Source organism: Melanaphis sacchari, unplaced genomic scaffold (genome assembly GCF_002803265.2).
Source record: "Melanaphis sacchari strain LSU unplaced genomic scaffold, SCAv2.0 Contig80_pilon_pilon, whole genome shotgun sequence".
NCBI classification, from domain to species: domain Eukaryota; kingdom Metazoa; phylum Arthropoda; class Insecta; order Hemiptera; family Aphididae; genus Melanaphis; species Melanaphis sacchari.
The window spans coordinates 732,464-756,128 of record NW_020271570.1 but is presented as its reverse complement, the minus strand read 5'-3'; the positions used below and the strand labels follow the sequence as shown (position 1 = coordinate 756,128).

Here is a 23,665-nt window from a genome sequence, read left to right as displayed (position 1 = left end):
AAAAGTTCAAATGCACTTAATACACGAGTATTATATTATTTATATAAGCATTACTGTCTCAGAATCTTATATAGTATTAAATACGACATTAGATAGTATGCTATATACGAGTATATGGTTAAGATTTTAATCATTATTTTTACAATAAATAAACAGGTATAAGTGTTTTTTAAAACATTTGCTTGAAGTTTAGATTAGCAGAGTAGGATATCAAAGTTGTGTTTTGATCATAGTGTCAATAACATTTTTTAATAATATGTAGTTTGTTGTGAATAATTTATAGTTGGGTTCTTTAGTCCGTTTAAAAATATTTCAGAAAAATAACATATATTAAGAAATTATTTGATTTAGATTATAGAATCATCCTATATAATATATGTTTATGTTTAGTATGCTATAAAATTAAGGTGTCTACTGTAACATCTCATTTATACACAAATGGTTAGGTGTGTATATAAATGCCAAAAATATCGTTTTAAAATTTCATGGATAAAAATTAGATGAAATGAAATTTATTTAAATTGCATAGAACAATTTGTTCAATATAACTCTTGGTAATTTTTAAAGCGATAATCGTATTCTATATGTATCAACTACCTGCTCAAGGAAAGGTATAATTTAGTACACGTAGATATTATACTGTATTATACTCGTATACTCGTAGCATACTCCGATAAAATATACTTGGAGAAATATATACGAGCTCTAAATATAGCGTATTATACGATATTATCAGATAAAACGACGACGATTATTTGAAACAGTGTTTTTATCTAAAATTATAAAAGGAGAACATTTTATAACTTTTTACAGAAACCCACTCTGAACGTTTTAGAATACCACCCGTTGTGACCTAGTTTTAAGTAGGCGCGGAAGGTAAATAGTTATAAAAAATGAATTTTTAACAATGAAACAATTCGAAATTATAATTTAACAACAACTAATGACATTATGGATTCGTGATCGCAAGTAAAAATGGTTGCAAGAGTAGTTTAACGAGTCTATTCAGGAGATAAAAAATAGTATTACCACCCCATATTAGTATAATATGATAATAAACATCACATATCGCTGACTAAAACATTGAATAAGACATTTCAACCACCACCAATCGGTTACAAATACATAATTTAAATTCTAGTTTCCCGATGAAGTAAATTTAAATTGTTATGATTTTTAGACACCATTTCACATTTTTTTTTAATTATCCAATTTCGGGAATACATTTTATACTGACAGCAGGTGTGTTCAAAAAATGTAAGTTGTTTCTTAACAACAATACACAGCAGCTTGATATGGTAAAAAATAAAATACGTGCTGAGGTTTAGGTTAGGTTATAATGTAAATAAAGATATTTGAAAATTTTTTTGAACATAGGTATTTAATTTTAATAATAAATTGCATTAATATATAAATACAGATTTTTAACTTAGTGGAAATAATTATGTAATTATATCATCTATTACTTAGATTAGGTGATATTGTAATTTGTAACATACTATACAAACGTTATGTACTATCTGCAGATTATCATATTAAAATCTTTTACGATCCTTATAAATTTTATAATGAACAGGTATATTATATGTTCGATCTAATTGTGGCTGTGTCCCTTTATGTGAATACGGTTATCAGGGTAGAGTTTTTAAGAATTTACGTGTGCAGGTTGACGATAAATTCCACTTTGATGGTTCAGGAAAAATATGAAAATCTGTTCAATTTTTTTCATAATAATAAAAAAACGTGTATATTATAACACGAATATGAAATCATTATAATACCAGTGCTATAGTTAAAATGTATTTACATTCGTGATTAGACATTGTCATATTATCATAATAATATTAATATACTGTGTTTGGGGTATAAATTATATCCGTAAGAGTTGGGTTGCATAATGGTTTTATTGTTTTTTTTTTTTTTTTATTTAAAATTTTTTTTAATCGTTGTCACACAATCGTGTTGAATAACTAGTATTTTATATGTTCTTGCGACATTATCCATAAAAGGTATACATAGATTCATATTATATAATCGTTGTTCGATGTATTATACCTTTACTTATACATATTTGCATACATGTAGTTTGACGTTTCGTCGTTACTTGTAAGTACAAAAAATGACAAAATCAAACAAATGAAAGTTAGGAAAACGTGACCATAATTTTACCTAAGACTGAGAGGCCTATACATTTTAATAGGAATAATCCATTTTTTTTTTAAATAATTAGGTGTAAATTTTAGTGAAACATCGAATAAAATTTAAAAAAAAAATTAAATACACTGAAATAATATTTATTAATAACTAAAAATGGTGTAAAAATATGATCGTACACGTATTTCAGTGTTGTTTTCTGTTGCGATAGTTAAATACGTACTCTTTTTTGATACAATGCAATGCATATATCACCATTTTTCTTTAAAACGAGTTATTTTTACGCTTTTTGGAAACAATTGAGTTCTTAGCTTGAAAATGGGACTGTCCTGCCCTTCAAAATGGGATGTATGGCCATGTAAGTTGTGGTATGCCAGGACAATCCCCCTACACCCATAAGTGCCAAACAATAATGCGATTATATAACTAGATTAGATACGTCGCATTATATACTTGAGCTACCTAGTATGGTATATAGTATTATCGCAAGAACGTCATTGCGATTGCGATATTCTAATCGATGGTTGTTGGACGGAGCGGGGAAAAAACGCTGGTAGGTGCGTGCACGTGGAAAAAAATTATAAAAACATATTACGTAACATTAAACCGGGAAAAAACCAGCTGGAAAACTTCAGCTATTGGACCCCGCGGTCGGGCGGACAACGCACCCGGAGGAGGCGTCGGCGACGAGGTTAATTTCTCACAGCCGAGTAAAGTTTCCACCGTCTAACGCAGAAAAGTTGTGGAACCGCGAAACCTCCCACTACAGGCAGTATGGGTAGTTATATGATATTATTATAACCGGGCATTGTAGACGGTGGCGTGGACCATTAATTCCCCGTGAGTTTTCATCGAGGAAACAAGGGGTATACTGTGCCAGTGACGGATTAAAATTTCGGGTGCCGATCGTCTGTATAAAAGTTCTACGACCAGAACACGCGTGCGGGTAGCGGCAGCCAACAGGAGAGGAGAGGGTGCGAAGGTGTGCGGATGATACGGTCTAAATGAGCCGATTTGTTATCCCGTCTACTTGCCGCTGTACACCACCGACAAGCTACCCGCGCACGTCTTACTATGCGGATGATTTATACACCACAATGCAATGCTCCTCGGACAAACCTTATAACAACTGTGCGTGCCTCTAAACGAAAAATTTTGGAAACACTTGACAACGGATCGGCATCGAACCGCGGTTTTTTCGGTGACCAATTCGTCAGACGACAAACGGTATGGAATGCTGTTCGTTCACATCGCATGTACCTTTTTTTGTGTAGACTACCGTATCCCAGGTAAGTCGCGTGCCTAAAAAAACGTATCGACAAGTTGTGGATAGCATATTTAAAAGTCACAAAGTCTTCAGATACATACCACATAAAAAAAAAAAAAAAAAAAAAAAAAAAACGATAAGTTAAAATCCTATAAGTACGATTTTTCTTTTCAAAATTACTAATGTCTAACGTCACAAATAAAATATTTATAAATATATATACACGTATGTATTTTATAACATTAATTCGTGATTGAGGTATTTATTATTATCGACATGGCAAAACACTTCCTTATATTTTATCGTCTGTCCGGAACGTTGCTATAAAAAACATTAGATTTCGACGATTATTATTGTAGTCACATTGCGTAGAAACAGATCGCAAAATAAAATCTATTTCTTAATATTATAATATAGTCGCATTACCAACGCGAGTAATTCTTTCCAAACGCATACGTTGCCTATTATGATTATTATAACTATCCTCCGTGTACCATAATAAATCGTTATGAAATGTATTAAGCATTATGATTTTGAAAGAGATACAGTTTTACAGGCGAGGAAATAAATTAATAGTTAAACTCAGAGAGCCGAGTACTCCGTTAAATTCACTTCCGTGGACCAGATGAACAAAATAATTTTACGACGTCAAAAAACGTCACGAATACAAATAACTTTATTGGGCTTAAATATTAATCATCAAAAAGGCACTTTATAATTCACTCACCTGCGTCGATTTGGTCGCTGCATCTTGCGGCTGCTCTGAAAATCTGCTTGAAATCGGTAGACGATGCTCGTCCGTCGGACGACAAATCGTACGATGCAAAATAGTCGGTAATTGTCGGCCGACCGCGGCCACCGTCCGACAACGCCTTGTCGCACTGTTCCGCAAACGTTTTGATCCGCGAGTCGACCATCGGTTGGCCGTACACGCACGTGGCCACCACCGTGGTCGCACAATTTTTCACCTCTGTCCACGGCGAAATGGTTAGCCGACGGTTTGCCACGGCTTCCAACGACGTGACGAGCTCGGCCACGCACACGGTCATGGTTGGCAGCACGGCGATCGCCGCGCAGGCGTCCACCGCGGACGGTACGAGACTCGTCTCGCGGCCACCTGTGGTTTCAGCCTCGGTAAATCCGTCGTTACCGAGTGCGGCCGCGGCCACACGGAGATCACACGCTAATGCGGTCGGCCGGCCGCCATCGAAGAGCCCGAGCGCGGTGGCACCCGCGGCCTTGGCGTCGTCTCGGTGTCGGGACAACGACCTGTCGTGCAAACGGAAGCCCGGAAGCATGTTTGTCAAAGACCGATAACCGGCTGCTACCGGCACCCCGCGATTGGTCCAATAATCGCGCTTCCGACGAGCGTACGGCATCAAAACTGCGAGTACGACGAAAGTCGCAAACGCCAATACCTCCAACGTCCATGTTACGTACGCTCCCATAACGTTTATTTGCACGACCGCAGTTGTATATTTGTTTTTGGAGCTGGTGCAAACCTAGAAGATAAAATGATTTTCCGTCAACGTTTATTTCGAATTTTAAATTGCGCGATACACCGAACATTTCATTTTATTTTCCACTGGAATAGTATTAAAATTAACGGTGATGTGCTTATAACTAAACGTATACATATCAAGTAAGATCACCCCCGTTTTTCATACTATAACTTACTATCAATTAATTCAAATTCTGATTACCGGAATTTTTTTTTATATAACATCTTTAAATTCTTAAGATTTTTTATACAGCTATATGCATGGCAATACAAATTTCTGAATTTTAATGAGAACCCTATTTTTCGTTCGAAATTATAAAAAAAAAATTGATGCGATTAATTCAAATTTCAAATCCATAGTTTTACTGTTTATTATAATAATTAATTCAAGTATAATAGTCCTTGAAAATGATTTAAAAAAATATAAAATAGATATAAAATCGGTTACTAAAATGTTCCTATTAGTCATTACTCATTACTATAATTTCCACTACCGTATGTAGAAATTTCCTTTAATAAGGCTTTAAAAGATTTCTTTAATACATTAATTTAATAAGACAATAGCTCTTTCATTAATTTAAAAGGCAATAGCTCTTTAATATTCAAGAAAATTTAGGTACCTAAGTACTCTATACTCAAGCTATGCATAGATTACTTAGATATGTTTTTTTGTTAATATATATGTTGTAATTTAAGTAATAAAATGTTTACGTAGAACAATGTGATATATTGATTAATGAAAATTTTAATAAATAATTTAATTTAATAAAGCTCTGTTTAATATTTCAATGGATAAATGTAAAAGTTTGAATAATTAAATTCGCAATAGAAAGTAATCGTTAATTTTTAACTCTTAAAATCAGATAATAAAAAAATATTAATTATGATTTAAACTGTTAGGTAAAAATCGAAATATTTAGAGGGTACCTACATTATCTACAGAGCTATAAGGATTGTAATGAAATGCTTAGTCATCGTCCTACACTTGAAAATGCTGAAAATGCGTATTTTGCTAAATGATATTTTTTTATTCATAATGATTAAATTTATGTTTTACTATATAATAATTTATAGAAGTGATTATTAATTTCAAAAACACTTTAAAAATATTAGTTTATACTAGTTTTAAAATAAACCTAATTATTAATATTGTTTATTATTTATAATAATTGTATTACTATAGTAATAATTATTGAGCATACTGTTCTGAAGTCTTAACCTAACAAAGGACATAAATTCCCAATAGAGTAATTTCTTTTCATTGTCTAAAAAATATTAATACTTTTTTATTTTTTTTAATTCATTTTTTTTTAAATATTATTTATTTAGTAGATATCTACATTTTACAAGACACATATGATACACAATAATTGATATGGAACTAAAAATTATAACGTAATTATTATTTCTATTAAAAATAGTTACATGTGTACCTACCTATTATGCCTACTCTTCTTATATTAATTTTTATGGTTTTTTTATCATTAGAACATTTTTTTTTTCATTATTATTAGTGTATAATAATTAATTATTCATTAAAAATTGAATTATTTTTTGTGTATCACTACTAATAATGAGTTATTATTTTAAGTTAAAAATGAATCAATATAGAAAACACTAATAAAGTTATCAGTCAGATAGTTAAATTCAATTATGTATTATCTATTTCATTGTGTGTAGCTCTTTAAATTACAAAACTATGCAATAGACAAATAATACCTTTATCTATTTGGATAAAGATTACTGTACTATATAGGCTCTACATGTATATCAATTAAAATTCGAATTTTTAATATAACAATATTATTAGGTGGATACTGAATTATAAAATTATATTTTTTCTGTGGTACATATAGAAATAAAACAGAACATTATAATAATATATAACTGTTTTTTTTTTAATTTAATAATAAAGGAACTTAACACAATTTATTTTTCAAAATGAATAAATATTGATTTATTAAATTGCATACATTTATAACTATATTAACACACTATTATTATACAAGAAGTATAAATAGAAATATTTTGTAATTACTTCATACAACATGAAAAAATTGTTGTCTTTAGAGGTCATGAATAATGCAAAATTATATTAAATCAAATCTAATCAGCCCCGTTTACTTATTATTTATTTATGCTTGTAAACTGTAAATATATTTATAAATGTTTTAACATGATTGTAATATTTTCTCAAAATTATATTTTATTTTATACTCCAAACAACTATTTAATATTGTCTTGGAAAAATTATTATTATTGTTATTCAATTGTACAATTATTGAAAACATAATTTATGTATTTAGACATAAAAACGATATTTCTAGTTTCTACAGTACTATGTATATTATATACATTATGCTTTATGATTAATGGAACGTGCTAATGTGCATAATATAAGATTACGACTAGGACCGATTTTCAACCATAGAGAAACCACATACGTAGACGTCTGAAAGGATATTAAGCACCATCGTCGCCCATTAACCTTTTGAAGGTCCTATTAATAATAGGTGAACATCAGTTTTCAATTGAATTAGATTCAATTCGAAAACGTTCATGTTGTGTCTACAATATGATATTTAAATATAGATCTTGCCATAAATGTTAGCGGAAATTGACGTATAATAATGAGGTGATCATCGAAATAATAAAAGGTAAGGCTTTGAGTTTGACAAAATGAAAAGCTGCCACCCGTTCAGATTTTGGAATTAAAATAAAAAAGATCTTTTTTTTTTTATCGTTGTCCGTAATATTTACATTAAGTTTAATTATAGTTTACGTCCAGTGATGTAAAAAACTCCAGATAATAGTGTGTATGAGCGATGATAGTTTTATTTAATTTTTCAGGTTATTAATGGCGATTATTATACGAATTCTGCAGCAACAATGTTTGATCTAAATTATTAAACTGATATTTTTTTATTTTTGATAATAAATAATAATAATTGTGTTCAACAGAAGATTTAATGTCAACAAATAAACATATAATAAAAAGAGTCGTATGATAAAACCTGGTTTTGATATTTTCCTGTATAAATAGTTTACACTATTTAGGTACATGTGATATATTTTTACACCATAACTTGTTTTACATGGTTGTATAATGATATGAAGTTAAAAAAAGGGTACATACAGTTTTTATATTTTTCATCATAAACATCCACAAGCATTTTTCCACTTTATAATTAATATACCAACTATTTTACTATTACAAATATATATATATATTTATTTTAATTAAATCTAGTAAACCTTTATAAACTATTAATATAGAACGTTATAATTATGCAACTAAATTTAAAAAAAAAAGAAAAAACCATTATGTTAATAAAATATTCATTTTTAAAATATCTATAGATATTCGATATTAAAAAGAAAAAATCATTTTTATACTGAGTAACAAGATTGAATTTGTAAACAGGTATAACTTATTGATAGTGTTTACTGTAATAATTCAACAACTTTACAAATAATTATTATTCTCAAGTAATGAAGTTTTCGTTTTTTCGTTGCATCATTAAATGTAGTCTTTTTTATACGAATTCATGAAAAGTAAACCTATTATTTACAAAGTATATAATTGATTTGTCGATAAATAAACGGATTTCAATCTTAGAAAAAATCGTTCTTAAAGCAATCTAACAATTGTACCTATACAATTCGATTTCATATAAAAAATAAATACAAAATACTGTGCTAATCTCACATTTCACGGGGTAATTCGATCAATCCTAAATACTAGCTATAACTAGCTTTGTCAGCTTAAAAAAGTCGAGTCTTAGAAATTTAGCTATTTTATTTTCATTTTGTTGATTTTATTTTTTGTTTCTTTGGTTAGACTTAATATTTCTGAATATATTTAGAAAACTTCTATAGTCTTAGTATCTACGTATCGTCATAAAAACCAGATGCTGAAACTCAAGAGCCGCGTCATGTTTTCCTCGAGCAATGCCTCTAACGAAAACTTGTTTTATTTATTTCTTTTCGGCATGTTTCAGTGAATATGTTTTAAAGTAACCCGATTGTGTTTATGTTTTGGATGTGTTGGGATTTTTATACTATACGGATATTAATTATTCACGGTAGTCGAGTGTCACCACAAAGCTCTGTAAGTCCAGCTGTGTTTTATAATAATATATAAGAGAATAAATGAAATTTAATTAAAAATCTAAAATGGGTGATGGTTAAAATAATTAGAGTATATATAATATTATTTACATAGGTAGTAAAAGTAAAAATAAATAAACCGTACGTATTCTGAGATCCCAATCGTGAGTTACAACATAAGAGTTTCCACGATGCACTTGTATAGATTATACAGAATATATTATAGATGGTATTTACTCAATAACATAATCGTGACGAGAAACTATTTCTGCTCATATTATATAAAATAATTTAAAAACCACTAACGTAAGAGTTGTTGACTCTTTTAACAATGCAGTTTTTAACGAGATTGAATATAATATTATAAAAGGCATTTGTCTATTATAATATTATACTAACTAAAATTAAATGCTTAAAAATGTTCTTCTTTTTTTTTTTTACTTAGATATCGCTCATTTTACTCATTGCTTGAATATTAAAAAATATTAAATTTAATATTTAAATATTATTATCCAAAATTGTAAAAAGTAAAATCATAATTTCCTTGAAGAAAAAAATTGTTTACCACGATTTATTATCAAATTGATTAAGAGAACAACGTTTTTAAAACACATATAACAAATAATAATAATAATAATAATAATAAAAAAAAAACCTTAATCGGCTTTAACAAACCATCAAGTCCACCTCATTTAATTAGTTATCGCTATTTCTGTATACCCTTGTCTGCGTTTACATTCATTAAAACGAATATGTCAACCTTGTTTTAGAATATCCTTTATGAACGAGCATTCCTTAGAATTTAATCGAAAATATACCATAATATAGTTTGATACACAATTCATATAAATATTATTGAAATAGTGGACTTCAACTTTATTATACTGATATTTAATAATTTTTTTACTGATATATATATATCAGTAAAAACCATAATATATGTACGTATTAAAATGCACAAATGCAAAAACGCAGTATTTATATATTATAGTTGGAATAAAAAAAATTATTATTATTGAAAAAATGTATAAATAAACAGTAAAACCTATGTTATTATGAAATTACAATAAAAAATGAATGTTTTATCTAAGTAAACAAATTCTGTAGATAAATAGTCCATATAAAAAAAAATCTAAAGAGTATTATTATCATATAATAATTATTTACTTTTTGATAATTGTTAGGAGGGAATATATGACACTACATGATAAATCCCTTTGCAAAATTATAAAATAGAAAGTTTTAAAAAAAAAAAACAGTTTAACTATAAATATTAAATTTTTCTGTTGTACATGCACCTATTATAGTATTCAATATTTAAAGAAAAAATAACATTAATAAAATAAAATAATTTAATTTTTTTAACATAGATTTAATTCTGTGATCACTAGAAGTCGAATAACATCTGTTAGATTTTTATTTTCCCGCTACTTTTGCGAAGTTTATAATATAATGTAAAACTTCTGGTATACATCTCTTTATTCAACAAAATAATTTACCCATTATTTTGACCATCCAACTATAAATTTATAATAAAAGCAAAAACTTTACTTTCCATATAATAATAAAAATAAATCTATAACGATAGTAATTTTTCAGAACATTTTATGAAAATATATTATTTTGCTCGTCATATAATGTCCTGATATGAATGATACTAAGTATGCACTTAAATGATAAATGTGTACCTATCATTTATTTCGACCTTCATTGTAAATGATAGTGTACCTATAATTTAACTAAATCAAAAATTGATATTATTTTTTCATATTTTTTTAATAAACGATCAATTTTATTTTAATAATACAAATGTTCTTGTTATACCAGATTAAATAAAATTGTTAAACAATTTAGGACTACCTACTTGAAAATAGTTCAATATCTAATATCATCATGATTATACGTTAAATTGTATCGTTTGTATTTAGTTACAAAAAAATTATACAATTGAATTCAGAGTGAAAAATGAAATAGGACTTTTACATCTCTAAAAATTTTTTATATCAATGAAATACTATTTATACGTGCGAAATAGTACATAAAATATATAAAGTTAAAATCGTTGTTTGCTTAATTTTGATGTTACTTAAGCATTGGATAAACATTTTGTTATTATTAAAACGAATTATTAATTTAATTATTTATACATAATTAGAACGAAATAATCTAAGTCAATAACTACTTAATTACTCAATGTTAAAATACATAGAACCAAACATAATTATAATCGATTGATAAATATAAAAATATAAAATATTATATGTTTAAATACTATCATTATTCTTGAATAATGACCTTTTCATTTTGCTGATGATCGCTCAGTAAAATTAATTATCTAACATCTTAATAGACGTGTAATTATTATGAATCAATGAGAACCTCACATTTTAGAAAATAAATATATACGAGGAAACACCTATGTTTTATACTATAATTAAAATGGGTGTTAAAAAAAATTTCTCTAAGTTAATATTATTTAGTATACAATATACGTATTTATAGGACTGAACAATTCGACAATTATATAAAGAAAAAAAAGAGCATTAAGAGTATTACTGGCGTAACCACTGATAGTAAATGCGTTATTCTCATAAACTTTCAATGCCTACTTATTATATAACACATATCGTATGCTTTAATGTTACTCGGTATTGCTGTAGATGCAAAATTAATGTATAAATTGCATAATACGCCTTCATGTTGTATAACAAAAATGCATGAATTTATTAGCATTAGTAAAATACATAAGGCATCTGCGGTGGCATGTAAAATAGTGTACTTAATAATTTATTAAGTAATAAAATATTACTCATAATTTCATATGAAAACAAAAAATCAAGAATTTTTTTCTTATCGAGTCTGCATTTCTGTGAGAAAATTGGTATTTTGCATTCTAGCACGTGTGCAATTTCACAAAGACTTTATAGTTTTGAAGTGTCGTAGTGCACTAATTTTGACTAAGCATAGTAAATTGTAAGACTTGCTATAAAATATATATCAAAGAAAAAAGAAAACCATAGACATGAATTTACGATGCTGCAGGCCAACAACAGTAGATTCACTGCAAGTAGGCGTTGCGTAGCACTTGAATCGTTTTGGTTATTTCAGCGCTAGAATTATTAATAGGTTTTGAATGAAGAAAAGAAAATATTACTTTAATAGAATGATTTGTACTATTACAAATGTTTTTATTCTTATCGTCAAATTTCGAAGAAGAAAATATTTAACACTGACAGGATATTTTCATTATTAATTTTGGTCTATTTAGTACTATTAAAGATACAAAATAGGATAAATAGTAAAGAATATTTTTATTTTTTTAATATTATTGGAAAAAAAAATAACAAAAACAATAGTGCTATGGTTTTTGATAAATGCAATGGTTTTTTTTTTTTTTTTTTTTACCAAATTCATAATAGTTTATTGTAGGGACTTAAAACTTTCACTATACGTTTCATTATCATTTTTTTGAAAAATAGTATAATTTTAAAAATATTTTAGCATTTTGAGCTATTTACGAATATTTTAAATCTTCAACTATACGATATTTGAATGCCGATATAATCGTGATATATCGTTTTCTACTCTGTTATGATTATTGAGTGAAATATATAAGTTATTATACAGCAGTAATAATTAAATAATTAATAAACTATCTAAGTTGATAAAACAATTAATTTACAATGCGTTCAAGCTAAGTGGTACCACTAAATATTTAAGTTAGATGACTTTTATTGAAATGGGTTTTCGGTGAATGAAAGGGAGTACCAAAATACATATTTAAAGACTAATTACTAATTTCTAATCCTTTATGTATGCGCATAAGGAATTCAATTTACTTTTTTTTTAAATAACAATACCATTGTTTTTTTTTTTATAGGATTAAGTAAAGTATTTTTTTTAAACAATTTTTAGATAAAATGTTTTGTTTTAATTAAAAAATTGGCAAATGGAATTTAACGTTGCATCCTTGTATTTACGAATAATCTATTTTTAACAATATTTTAACTATACTCAACTTAAACACGAAAATCGTAATAATATCTCCAATATTTTTAAATAACTATTTAAAGACAGATAACACATAAATAAACACTTATTTGTTTGTTACATTTTATTGAATACAAACATATGGTCATCTAGCTTCGTGAAGTCTGATAAGTTTATTATTTTTATAAATAAAAATGTCTAAATAATCTAAACTCAGATAACATAATATGCTGATATAAATATTAAATATACTTATTATCAGCATACACATAAGATTCTTGTTATTATAATATTATAATTATCTGAAGTCAATTTAACTTCATTATCGTTCATTTTCAGTAATCTGTATAAAGTTAAAATTGAAATTCATATTTAAAAACTAGCTATTTATACATACAACTGAGTTTACTATTTTGTTTCTTAAGTGATGAAATTAATTAATAATAGTTGATACTCATTTGTTGTTATTTTATTGTATTTTTTTAAAACTTATAAGGTATTTTAGTATTTATATTAACGTATTTTAAGTGTAAAATATCCTAAATAGGTAAAAAAAATAGTTAATTAAAAATAAATGTATTAATAATATATTTTACTAAGTCAACATTTTATAATTCATAAAAGAAACTTATAATAAAACAAAAAAACACATAGTTTTGAAAAATAATTCAAAATGCCTTAAATACCAAACTTATTATTAATTTTGAATCATGGTTATATGCTAATATATCATTGGATATTTAAAATTTACTTAAGATAGATATGGAAACAATATTAAATTTCATCTAATTGTATATTTTTAAGAATAAGCACATATTATGCGTTATGTATTTTTTATGAATTTGTTTGAACTTTAATGGTGTTTATAATTTTATATTTTTTTTTTTAAATTTGATAAAAGTTTTATTTAACTAACCCCTTTTACATTGTATCCAATTTTTTAACCTCACCACGTGTATTTTTTTATTGATTTGTTTTCTTTTAAAAATAAATGGTTATAATTTTATTTTATTGAGTCATTATTTTTCATATATTTATCATTATCATAACATTAGTCCAAACAAAGAAAATTATGTTATGAATAGATAACATAAATATCGATTATACAACCAAGAAAAAAAAAATCAGTCATCAGATTTAATAGTCTGAAGTTGGAAAATTTATTCAAAACCCTTAAAAAATAAACTTTCGGATAATCCTTGAATACAGGGATATAGTATAAATGTATTGCCAATAAAATTTGTTGTAATAAATTATTACTGCGTTTGCTTAAGAGCTATATTTTAATTGTTGACATATTGTAACTGAATGAATATAATATTATTATAATTCATATCTATTTGTTTCAATCAATTTATTTTACTTTATAATTTATAAATAAAAATTGATTACAATTGTTGTATAAAATTCAATAATAGTTATGCATAAATCAGTTGTGTTTACATTATTCTAGCATTTATGAAATCAATATTACCGGCAAAGCTTGCAAAGTAGTACTTTTATAAAATATTATAAATGTTCTAAAAAACTCGTCTTATAATCAATATATTTAATGTTGTATTAAAATGACAAATATTAGGTATACATAATTGCATCAGAAAAAAACAATAATCATTTACATTATTATTATAATTTGTGAGATTTATTTACATATTACGTTTATAAAATATACTATGCTATGATTACTATGAAATAAAATTAGTAGTATAGATTTTTAATTAATTTATATTAGAAAAATAACTAATCATAATAAAGTTTATATTGAATTTTCATGCATAATAAATTATTTAAAGTACACAAAAGTATACGCAATAATTTGAAAAACTCATAAACTTAAAATGTAATAAGCATTCGTAAATTGTTCACTTGGCATTTACTTATGATTTTATACAATTATTTTTATTCGTATTTAAAGTGTAACATTGATATATGTGCCATATAATTATGAATAATAATATAATATATTGGAGTATACACGTGAAACATATCTGCGAGCATATCTGTATCACTATTCACAAATAATAAGTTTTTCTCAGTGGCATATACAATTATTGTTGTATCATATAAAATAAGTTAAAAACTTTTAAAACATTACATTAATCGAAATAAATTACAATTGTTACTATTATTGTGTACAACCTTGTCTCAAGATTGACCTTCAAATGAAATCATAAATTATTGTAATATTGAAATTTAATTTCTATACTTGTTTTAAAATATTAATGAATTTATGAATATATTATATTGTACCAAATGATTGTATATCCATAATTATCGTGTTATTTCAACTGATTAAATGTTGCCTTTTATATCGTATAACGTCATCATATTATAGCTGTTATGACATTTTTGTTTCACCCACTCATAAAATAATCAATTACTGTCATTATTTAATAAGGATATCTAAGTGTTTATTCAATAATAATTGCATTTTTTTTTTTTTTGTACTTTACAGGTAAGAATTTTCACTCTGAAGTACATCCCTATGTAAAATAAACAAATAAAATAAAATGCAAAATTGGTAAGTATACGATTTAGTATAACAGTCGAGAATAAAATATAACGATTCATAGTGTTGTAATATCACAGTAACTATCATCATTATAGCTGCGTAAAATAATATTTTATGAGTCTAAGCAATAAGTAGCGGATTTGCGTACGTAGAAAGCTTAAACTTTGATATAGGTACGGTTCGCAGGGGTCAATCGTAGAATAAGTATTGAAAATTAGATAATTAAAATACATAAAACTATTTGGACGAGAGGTCAGACCCACAATTCAACGTCTCAAACGTCGAACTATTGGTCCAAACCACTGCGACCGCCGTCTTTTCATCGTTTTTTCGATCCACTCCTATCTTTGACGTGTTTCTGTGTGCGCGCGTTGTACGTGACCACGTAAACTTTTCATAGAATACTTAAGCGAAAAACATTTTATCTATTAAATTTATCAATGAAATTTACGCTGCAGTTTAGTAGTATCTATCAATGATACACCGACACTATTTTTTTCTTTCTATCACGATAAAATCAAGAAAAATATAATAAAATAATAATTTGATTTTATAGCTTTCAAATAAATATTACAGAAAGGGTCGAAAAGAGAAATAAACAATTATTAATAACTTCAGTGGACGTTATTTTCTAAAAAGTACTTTTGTAATATGGCTGGTAAAAAAAAAATTTAAATGAAACTAATCCAACTTCGATAAAGGAGAATAAATACAAAAAATTCAGTGTAAATCAACAAGGATCTTAAAAAAAAGAATTGTTATTTTTTGTTAAGACATTTATAATTCTTTAATGGAAGTATGTAAAATATTATTAATGGCTGGTAAACTTCAATAACTATTAAACTTTAGATTATTTATGTTACAATTTAAAAACGCAGTGCCCATAGTTGGAAAACTAAACATTAACAAAAATTAATACAAAAACAACTTATTAATGGTAACCTAAAATATGTTTGAGAGACTTTCTTAAAATCAAAATTCGTGATAAGATTTTTAAAAATACAACACTATTTTTTATTACAGACGAATTTATTATAATAACAACAAACATTCTATTTTACATTTTATTTTTGTAAAGTTTCTTAATAGGTACATTTTTTAAAACTGATGATATATAATATTTATTTTTAAACGTTTTATATTTTGTACAAAAATCACTTTTTTACAATATAATATAATAGTATTGTAGTTTTAAACATTGTTTACATTTTTAAGCCAAAGTTATAAAAATTGTAAATTTTATTTATGTTTAACTACATAATATCAACATTTTTACTTCAAATATATTTATAAAAAAAAAAAAAAAAAAAATAATAATGTTTATGTATTTTAAATATTTTAAAATTGTTAAAAAAAATTATTTTTTATTCAATTTGCAAAATTGTTGAGAAAGGTTAAACATTTTTATAAACATTAAATCCATAAAAAAAAAAAAAAATAAAAAAATAAAAAAAATCAATAATTATAAATATTAATATACATTATATTATTTGTCTAAAATAATGATTTGAGTACCTACTAGTGAAATGTTTCAAATTTCTAAAAAATAATAATTTATATGATGAGTTCAACAAAGAAGCAAAAACGGTTTTATAATAATAATCGGTTTTGGATAAAAATGCTGGTTTTTCTTTGAAAAGTTTTAGTACTTACATTCTAACCTTCCCCTAAAGTACCAATCGAATACAATTTTTTAATAAAAACTTTTCTCAAAGTTGAAAAACTAAATTTTATTGATCCAAAATTGTATAATTTAATGAATAGAAAATAAACACATTATTCAAACAATATAATCGATACATTCGAAAGCATCGAGAGAAAAAAGTACAACTTACCAAGTACAGTTATGCTTGTAGCTTAAAGGTAGCCTATGATAATTAAATGGTTAAAATATAAAACTGTCCTATTCAAAGTATAATATATAATATATAATATATATATATAGACTATAGAGTATAGAATAACTATTCTCTAAGCCTTAAGGTTTTCTAATCTTTGGTTTGAAATCCTATAAGTACTATAGAGCTCGGAAAACTAAAATCTGTAACAATCAAGATTTCATAGATGAAAAAAAACATATATTGATTATTATGCTTTAGATCGACAAAAAAGAAAAAAAAATGTTTGTTTGCTAGTCTAGTGTGCGACGACGATATGTTACGGGTGCAATATTGCAATTATAGTGTTATCATAACGCAATTTTTTGTGATATTTGCAAATCGTTTGATCGAAATACTTAAAAATAATATACTTAATAAACATATCATGTACTCACGTGTTGCAATAAATCCTGTTGGCGCTTGGGCAGGCTCAAACGACTGAGGACAGTATACACGCGCGACTATTCGCGTATTACAATATTATATGATATTATAACGATATAAATGGAAAATAATAATACGATCACGAAGCACTTTACCACCGAAGAGTCTGTTTACCACTATGACACTACACGGCCGTATTCAAAGCGCGCTCGACGGAGTTGTGAAAAAAAAAAAAAAACAAAAACTTTCCGGCCGGAGAAAGTGAGATCGGTTGCGGATCGGACGGACCCCTTCCCGGACGAACGCGAACGGTCATCAGCGTATAATCGTCGTGTAACGACGATCGGTTGTAAATACCATTGGAAATAAATAAAAATAATTACAACGCAAATATTGCGTTTATATCAATTATTATATATTACGCGTACGCAATATTCTAACCAGCGACGAAACATTAAGTTATTCGGTCATACGATCGTATTCCGCGCAAAGTGGACGACGGACTACCGACGATACCGCAAACAACGACCCGGTTATAACCCCGCATCGGCAACTTTTTGGGGTGTTACCGGTTCAGGGGAATTCGCGTCTGGAACAAAGTTTCTCTGAACGCCCTGTGATTTGTACCGGTTTTGGACATTAATGCGGTAACGTCCAGAAATTTAAAAACCGTATTTTCAATAATTTTCATACAATATTCTTTTACTTTACCCGATTTATCGGTTTCGTTTTGAACCGGAGACCTTTTTCTAATCGTGAATATCGGTTAGTAGTATCGATATAATATTTTGATAACCAACAGTCGGAACACTTAGAACGTACGACGACGGCAGCAACAATCGTTTTCTAAATTCGTCCAACCTACTATATTATCTAGCCTTTGAGATTCTACAACTACATTTACAGTCGGAAAAAACCTCAGTGTTATGATTTTTGAATTTCGAAAACTTCGACTGTGCGAACGATAATATTATATTAGTACGTATTTAAAGTGACGCATAGTTAGTTGGTTTACACACATCAGTACGCATTTATTTACCGACGGAGCGTGTCGTGTACTCGTGTGCAAACGTGAAGTCGACCAACTGTTTCGTACGTATTCAATTATTCAAATCTTTATAATATAGTGTCTTGATTTTATTTAGTTTATTTTTTTAACGTTGTGACTGAATCGCCTAAAAGACTGTCATTTTAATTAGAAATTGAAAAATGATTTACCATTTGTTAAAAAAAATTTAAACCCACTGACGATTTCAATGTACAGTATACAACTTGCCGTTAATATTTTTATTATAAATAATTTATAAATTTGGTGTCTTGAATTTCTTAAAATTTAATTTGGTCAACCTAATATATCAGAGGTATAATATAGTGTCCGAAAAAGCCTTGAAATGTACATAAACTTCTAAGAATTTCATTCACGTATACCAACAGAATAACAGTTTTAACATAATTATTACCTATTTATTATTCAACAACGCATTATATAGTATTTTTGTAATATTAGTTATTGTGAAGTACTGAAGTAGTGAAAACGGTGGGATCATAATACAGGTGGGTAATAATAATCTAAATAATATAATATCATACCTAAACTTGTAAGTTTCACCATAATACGGTTGTAGATCGTTACATAATAATTGTTATTTGACAATAAAAATGTTCTATAACTAATTTTAGTTTTTTTTTTCTTTATTGATTTCTTTATTTAAAACGAATGAAGTATATATTTCAAAATGTTTATATGATACAGTCTAACCGACTTAGACTCACCGTGTTTTAGGATTTCTAACGTTGATTTCAGCTACAACTACCGTACGGATTTATAATTCAGTTCATTTATATTTTCTACTAATGTTTGTACTTATTTATCATTAATATTGTAAAAAAGAAAAAAATTAATGTCGACCAAACACTCATTACCGACCTATATTTTGAGTAGCCCACCTAGTTTTACTCGGTAAATCGCCAGGCCAATCCGGCCCTAAATACCTAAAGTATAGCAATTTTGTACATGATTAGATAATTATAAAAAAATATGAACAAATAGATAAAAAAAAATTTAAAAAAAAAAAATTTAAAAAAAAAAAAACAGTGAAATTGTTCTGTTATATAGATGATTTTGAGTAAAAATGTTGACGCTGGATAAGTCACTATGACAAATGGATATTTTGTTCGATTTGAATTCAATGATAATCATTGCATATTTGCATATCAAAAACCATATTTAGGGGAAATATGTATCACTCTCTATATTTCTAATTTTGAATGTATTACTTTATATAGCTCAAAATTACAATATTTTTTTTTAATTTAATTTTGCATAAAAATAATAATACGAGTATATTATGAAACAAGTATACATTTTGAGATCTTTTAATATTAATAATTTTTGAATAATAAAAGATAACTAAAATAGTTTACGATAAATGTCTTAATTATTTGTTTTAATATCCAATTTTGTCAAAATTTTAAATTTAAGCGCTTATGAAAATTATTTTTAACTAATATATTTATTTATTTTTGTTATTTTAACATTTATGTAGAAAACGTTTATTTATTCAATTTTTTTTTGAATTAAATAAAAAAAATTTAAGCAACACAAAAAGAAAAAAAAAATTAAAAATTCTTCAATTTAAAATAAACATAATATATTATGTACGTATATTGTTGAAAAATAATTATTGACTCTAAATAGATTCCAATACTTAACCATTAACCACCCCATTCAATGTTCAAAATATTTTTTCTGCTCCTTAAGTTGATATCTGACCAAAAAATGTATTATTGTAAATTTAATACTATCTAATCGTTACAGAAAAACTGAAATCTAAAATGTTTATTTTAAAGTTTTTACTCTTGTACCATGAAGCATATTATCTATATTGAATATATCACTTGGGCATATTTTAATTGATTATTTGGAATTATACAAATAATAAATATATTTATAAGTTACAACATTAATAACATGTTATTAATATATTACGGATCGTTATTTTTAAATAATATTTTACTATGAAATTTTTCATAAAAACTGGACTTAAAAAAAAAAAAAAAATATCAAATCTTATCATTAGACATGGTGTTTTTTCTTCTTCGAATTATTAATCTAAGTTATCTCATATTTTATAAAGTAGCAAATTGCACTTGGTATATTTCCTACCTGAATTAGTTTTACTACTCGTTGAAAACGAATCTAATGGATATGCATAAATGCATAATAATATATCAGTATTGTTGTAATAATTTATAATACCAAATAAGATGATAATATACGGTCATGTCTTTAACGCTGAAATAATAATATTTTTATATTTAACACCACAGTGTTAGTAAGTACATTATTATATAATTATAATGGTTCTAATAATAACCTATTTAGTGTAGTATACCTGAACCGGTTATTGTAAGCGTACGTGATCGGACCATCGTCGTCTTGTAACACTATACTATATAGAAACGATTATTTTAGGTCAAAAACGCTATGGCTGCCGTTGTAGTCAATCTCTCGAGTCCTGACTTAGATCGCGTGATCACTTTTTGAGATTTTTTTGAAGATTAGACCTCCGATCAGTGGACAGTTGAGTTTCATTTTCGAAATATACGTTCATTTTTCACTACTTTATGCTTATTATAATATACATTTTATAACTATTGTAGTATTTATATTATAATATTTTAAGATATTATTGTTACGAACATTTTCTATGTTACGTCATCACGTTTAACGATAATATAAAGTGTTATTGTCCTTCTGCGAACAGACATTGGCCTAAGGCTGCAACAGCGATGCGGCTATAAATATTATTGTCAAAACCGTTCTCTTATATACATATTATTATTATACCTACGAATAACATATTGTATAGGTAATATAATATTTTCGTTCTTCCTTCATCAAACAGAATTTATTTACCAAGACTGTTTACAATTACGTTATCGCAAATATTTGATTTTTAATCTTGACCATTCTCCCAACATATTGTATTGCGAATAACGCTTCGCTTTCGTTCGTAAATTAAAACATCTTATTATTGCTTACCCCACGTTAAATATTTTTCTTTTGCTAAGACCGAGACCAAGACTAATTACGAACAGTATTTTCGCGGAAATTTGATTTAATATTAGAGATATATATATATTCGCACCTGCCGTTTTAAAAATTAAACATTACCTTATATTGATATTATTTAACACTTCATAATTTTATGATACAATTTTTAGTCTTACCAAATATGGGTGTAAACCGTTTATACTACTGTTGTACTGTAAGTTATTTATCGGTTGATCCTGTATAATTTGATATTATATGTTAATTTTTTTTTTCTATCGAATTAGTAATTCTTATGTTACCATTTATTAAATTATTAATTTTCAATAAATATATTAGAATATAAATAAAAATATGTTTATATTTTGTGTTATTCATTTATATTTTATTGTACACATTTGTGCAATGTGCATATATATAATATATTACAAGTGAATGATATATTTTAATACTGTGTATATAAAAATACAACCAGATAGTGAAATAATTGTTGAGTAATATGCATTGTATATTTATGTACAACCATAAATTATATTTGTTAAAAAGGAAAAGCATTATTATGTATAATTAAAAAATTATAAATCAGTTGTATAATTCAAAAGTTTAAGGATATCCATGTGACTTCTTTTATTTTATTGTTTATTATTACCTAAAGATATTTATTTTTTAATAAACTAATTTTAGGTTAGTAAGTATACCTAAGTATTTCTTAATTTTAAAATGAATACATTATTTCTAATATTTTATTGATAATTATATCAAATCAGATATTACGTTTAATATAAATAAGTATTAAAATAAGTAATAACAGGACTATTATACGAGAAAATAGTATTGTAATAATTTTTGACTTTAAACCAGTTTTGTTAGATTTATTTTGAATTACATTGTTAATATGAATATTGAAATAAAATACACAAAGTAAGCAAATATATAATGTCAATTACTCAGTTCAAATTCCTGTTTCATTATCGAAATAAAATATTAAATTTTAAATTCAATTTTCAGTATGCAATTAATTTATTTTTAAATTTTATTAAACAGATTTAATAGTAAAGAAAACTAATTTGTATTTATTTAAGGAAAAAAGAGTTATTAAATAGTAATTATTTAAAAAGTTAAAGACAATTAATAAAAAAATAAAATAGAGAGGGAAAAATAAATAAACCGGTAGTACTTATAAATATAAATCAAATGAAAATGCGTAAAAACGGTTCATTAAAAAAAAAAAAAGTGATAATCAATAGAAATAAGAGTTATCCTAAAAAAGCACATAGATTATATGTAATATTTTTTTATTCAAAGCTTAGATTTCTTCAAGTGGGATGTATTTTTGATGACATAAATTGTATTTAATTAATATCTTTTTTTTTTCAATAGCCGTTACATGAAATTTTTACATTATTAACATTTACCCGTCAATAACTATTTATTTAAACATTATTATTAATATTTATTCCGAAAGAGTCGATGAGAAATAGTATCAGTACAAACAAATTTAGGCTTTAAGTCATAAACATGCTAGCTCATTATGCACAGCGTTTCGTGCGAATTTATTCTGTGATTTTGATAACATTTTCTAAAACTGTTTATTTTAAAAAATCGATAGAAACCAAGTATATATGAGTATATATATAATTTAGCTGAATTATCTGTTGTTTCTAGATTTAAGTATAAAAATGTATGTAATCTGGCAAGATTAAATATTGTTCATTCTATTTAAATAAAATTTAATTAAGACTGTTGAAATAATATTTTATACATATAATTAGTTATTATTATCATAACCTACTCTATTAGTTATAGATTTTGG

At 26.1% G+C, this 23,665-nt stretch overlaps 2 protein-coding genes across 2 annotated transcripts in view; one reads left to right on the top strand and one right to left on the bottom strand.

The window, feature by feature from the left end:
- LOC112601969 (cytochrome P450 6a8-like) overlaps positions 1-18,083 on the bottom strand; it is a 59,428-nt gene extending 41,345 nt beyond the window's left edge. The window contains exons 1-2 of the mRNA XM_025349871.1: positions 17,810-18,083; positions 4,149-4,923 (exon numbers count right to left, since the gene is read on the bottom strand). Coding sequence (XP_025205656.1) covers positions 4,149-4,869 — 721 coding nt within the window. The 5' untranslated portion in view covers positions 4,870-4,923; positions 17,810-18,083. The remainder of the gene's footprint in view (positions 1-4,148; positions 4,924-17,809) is intronic.
- The window catches only part of LOC112601970 (protein amalgam-like), a 309,973-nt gene that overhangs the window by 149,005 nt on the left and 137,303 nt on the right, over positions 1-23,665 (top strand). The gene's annotated exons all lie outside the window — the stretch shown is intronic.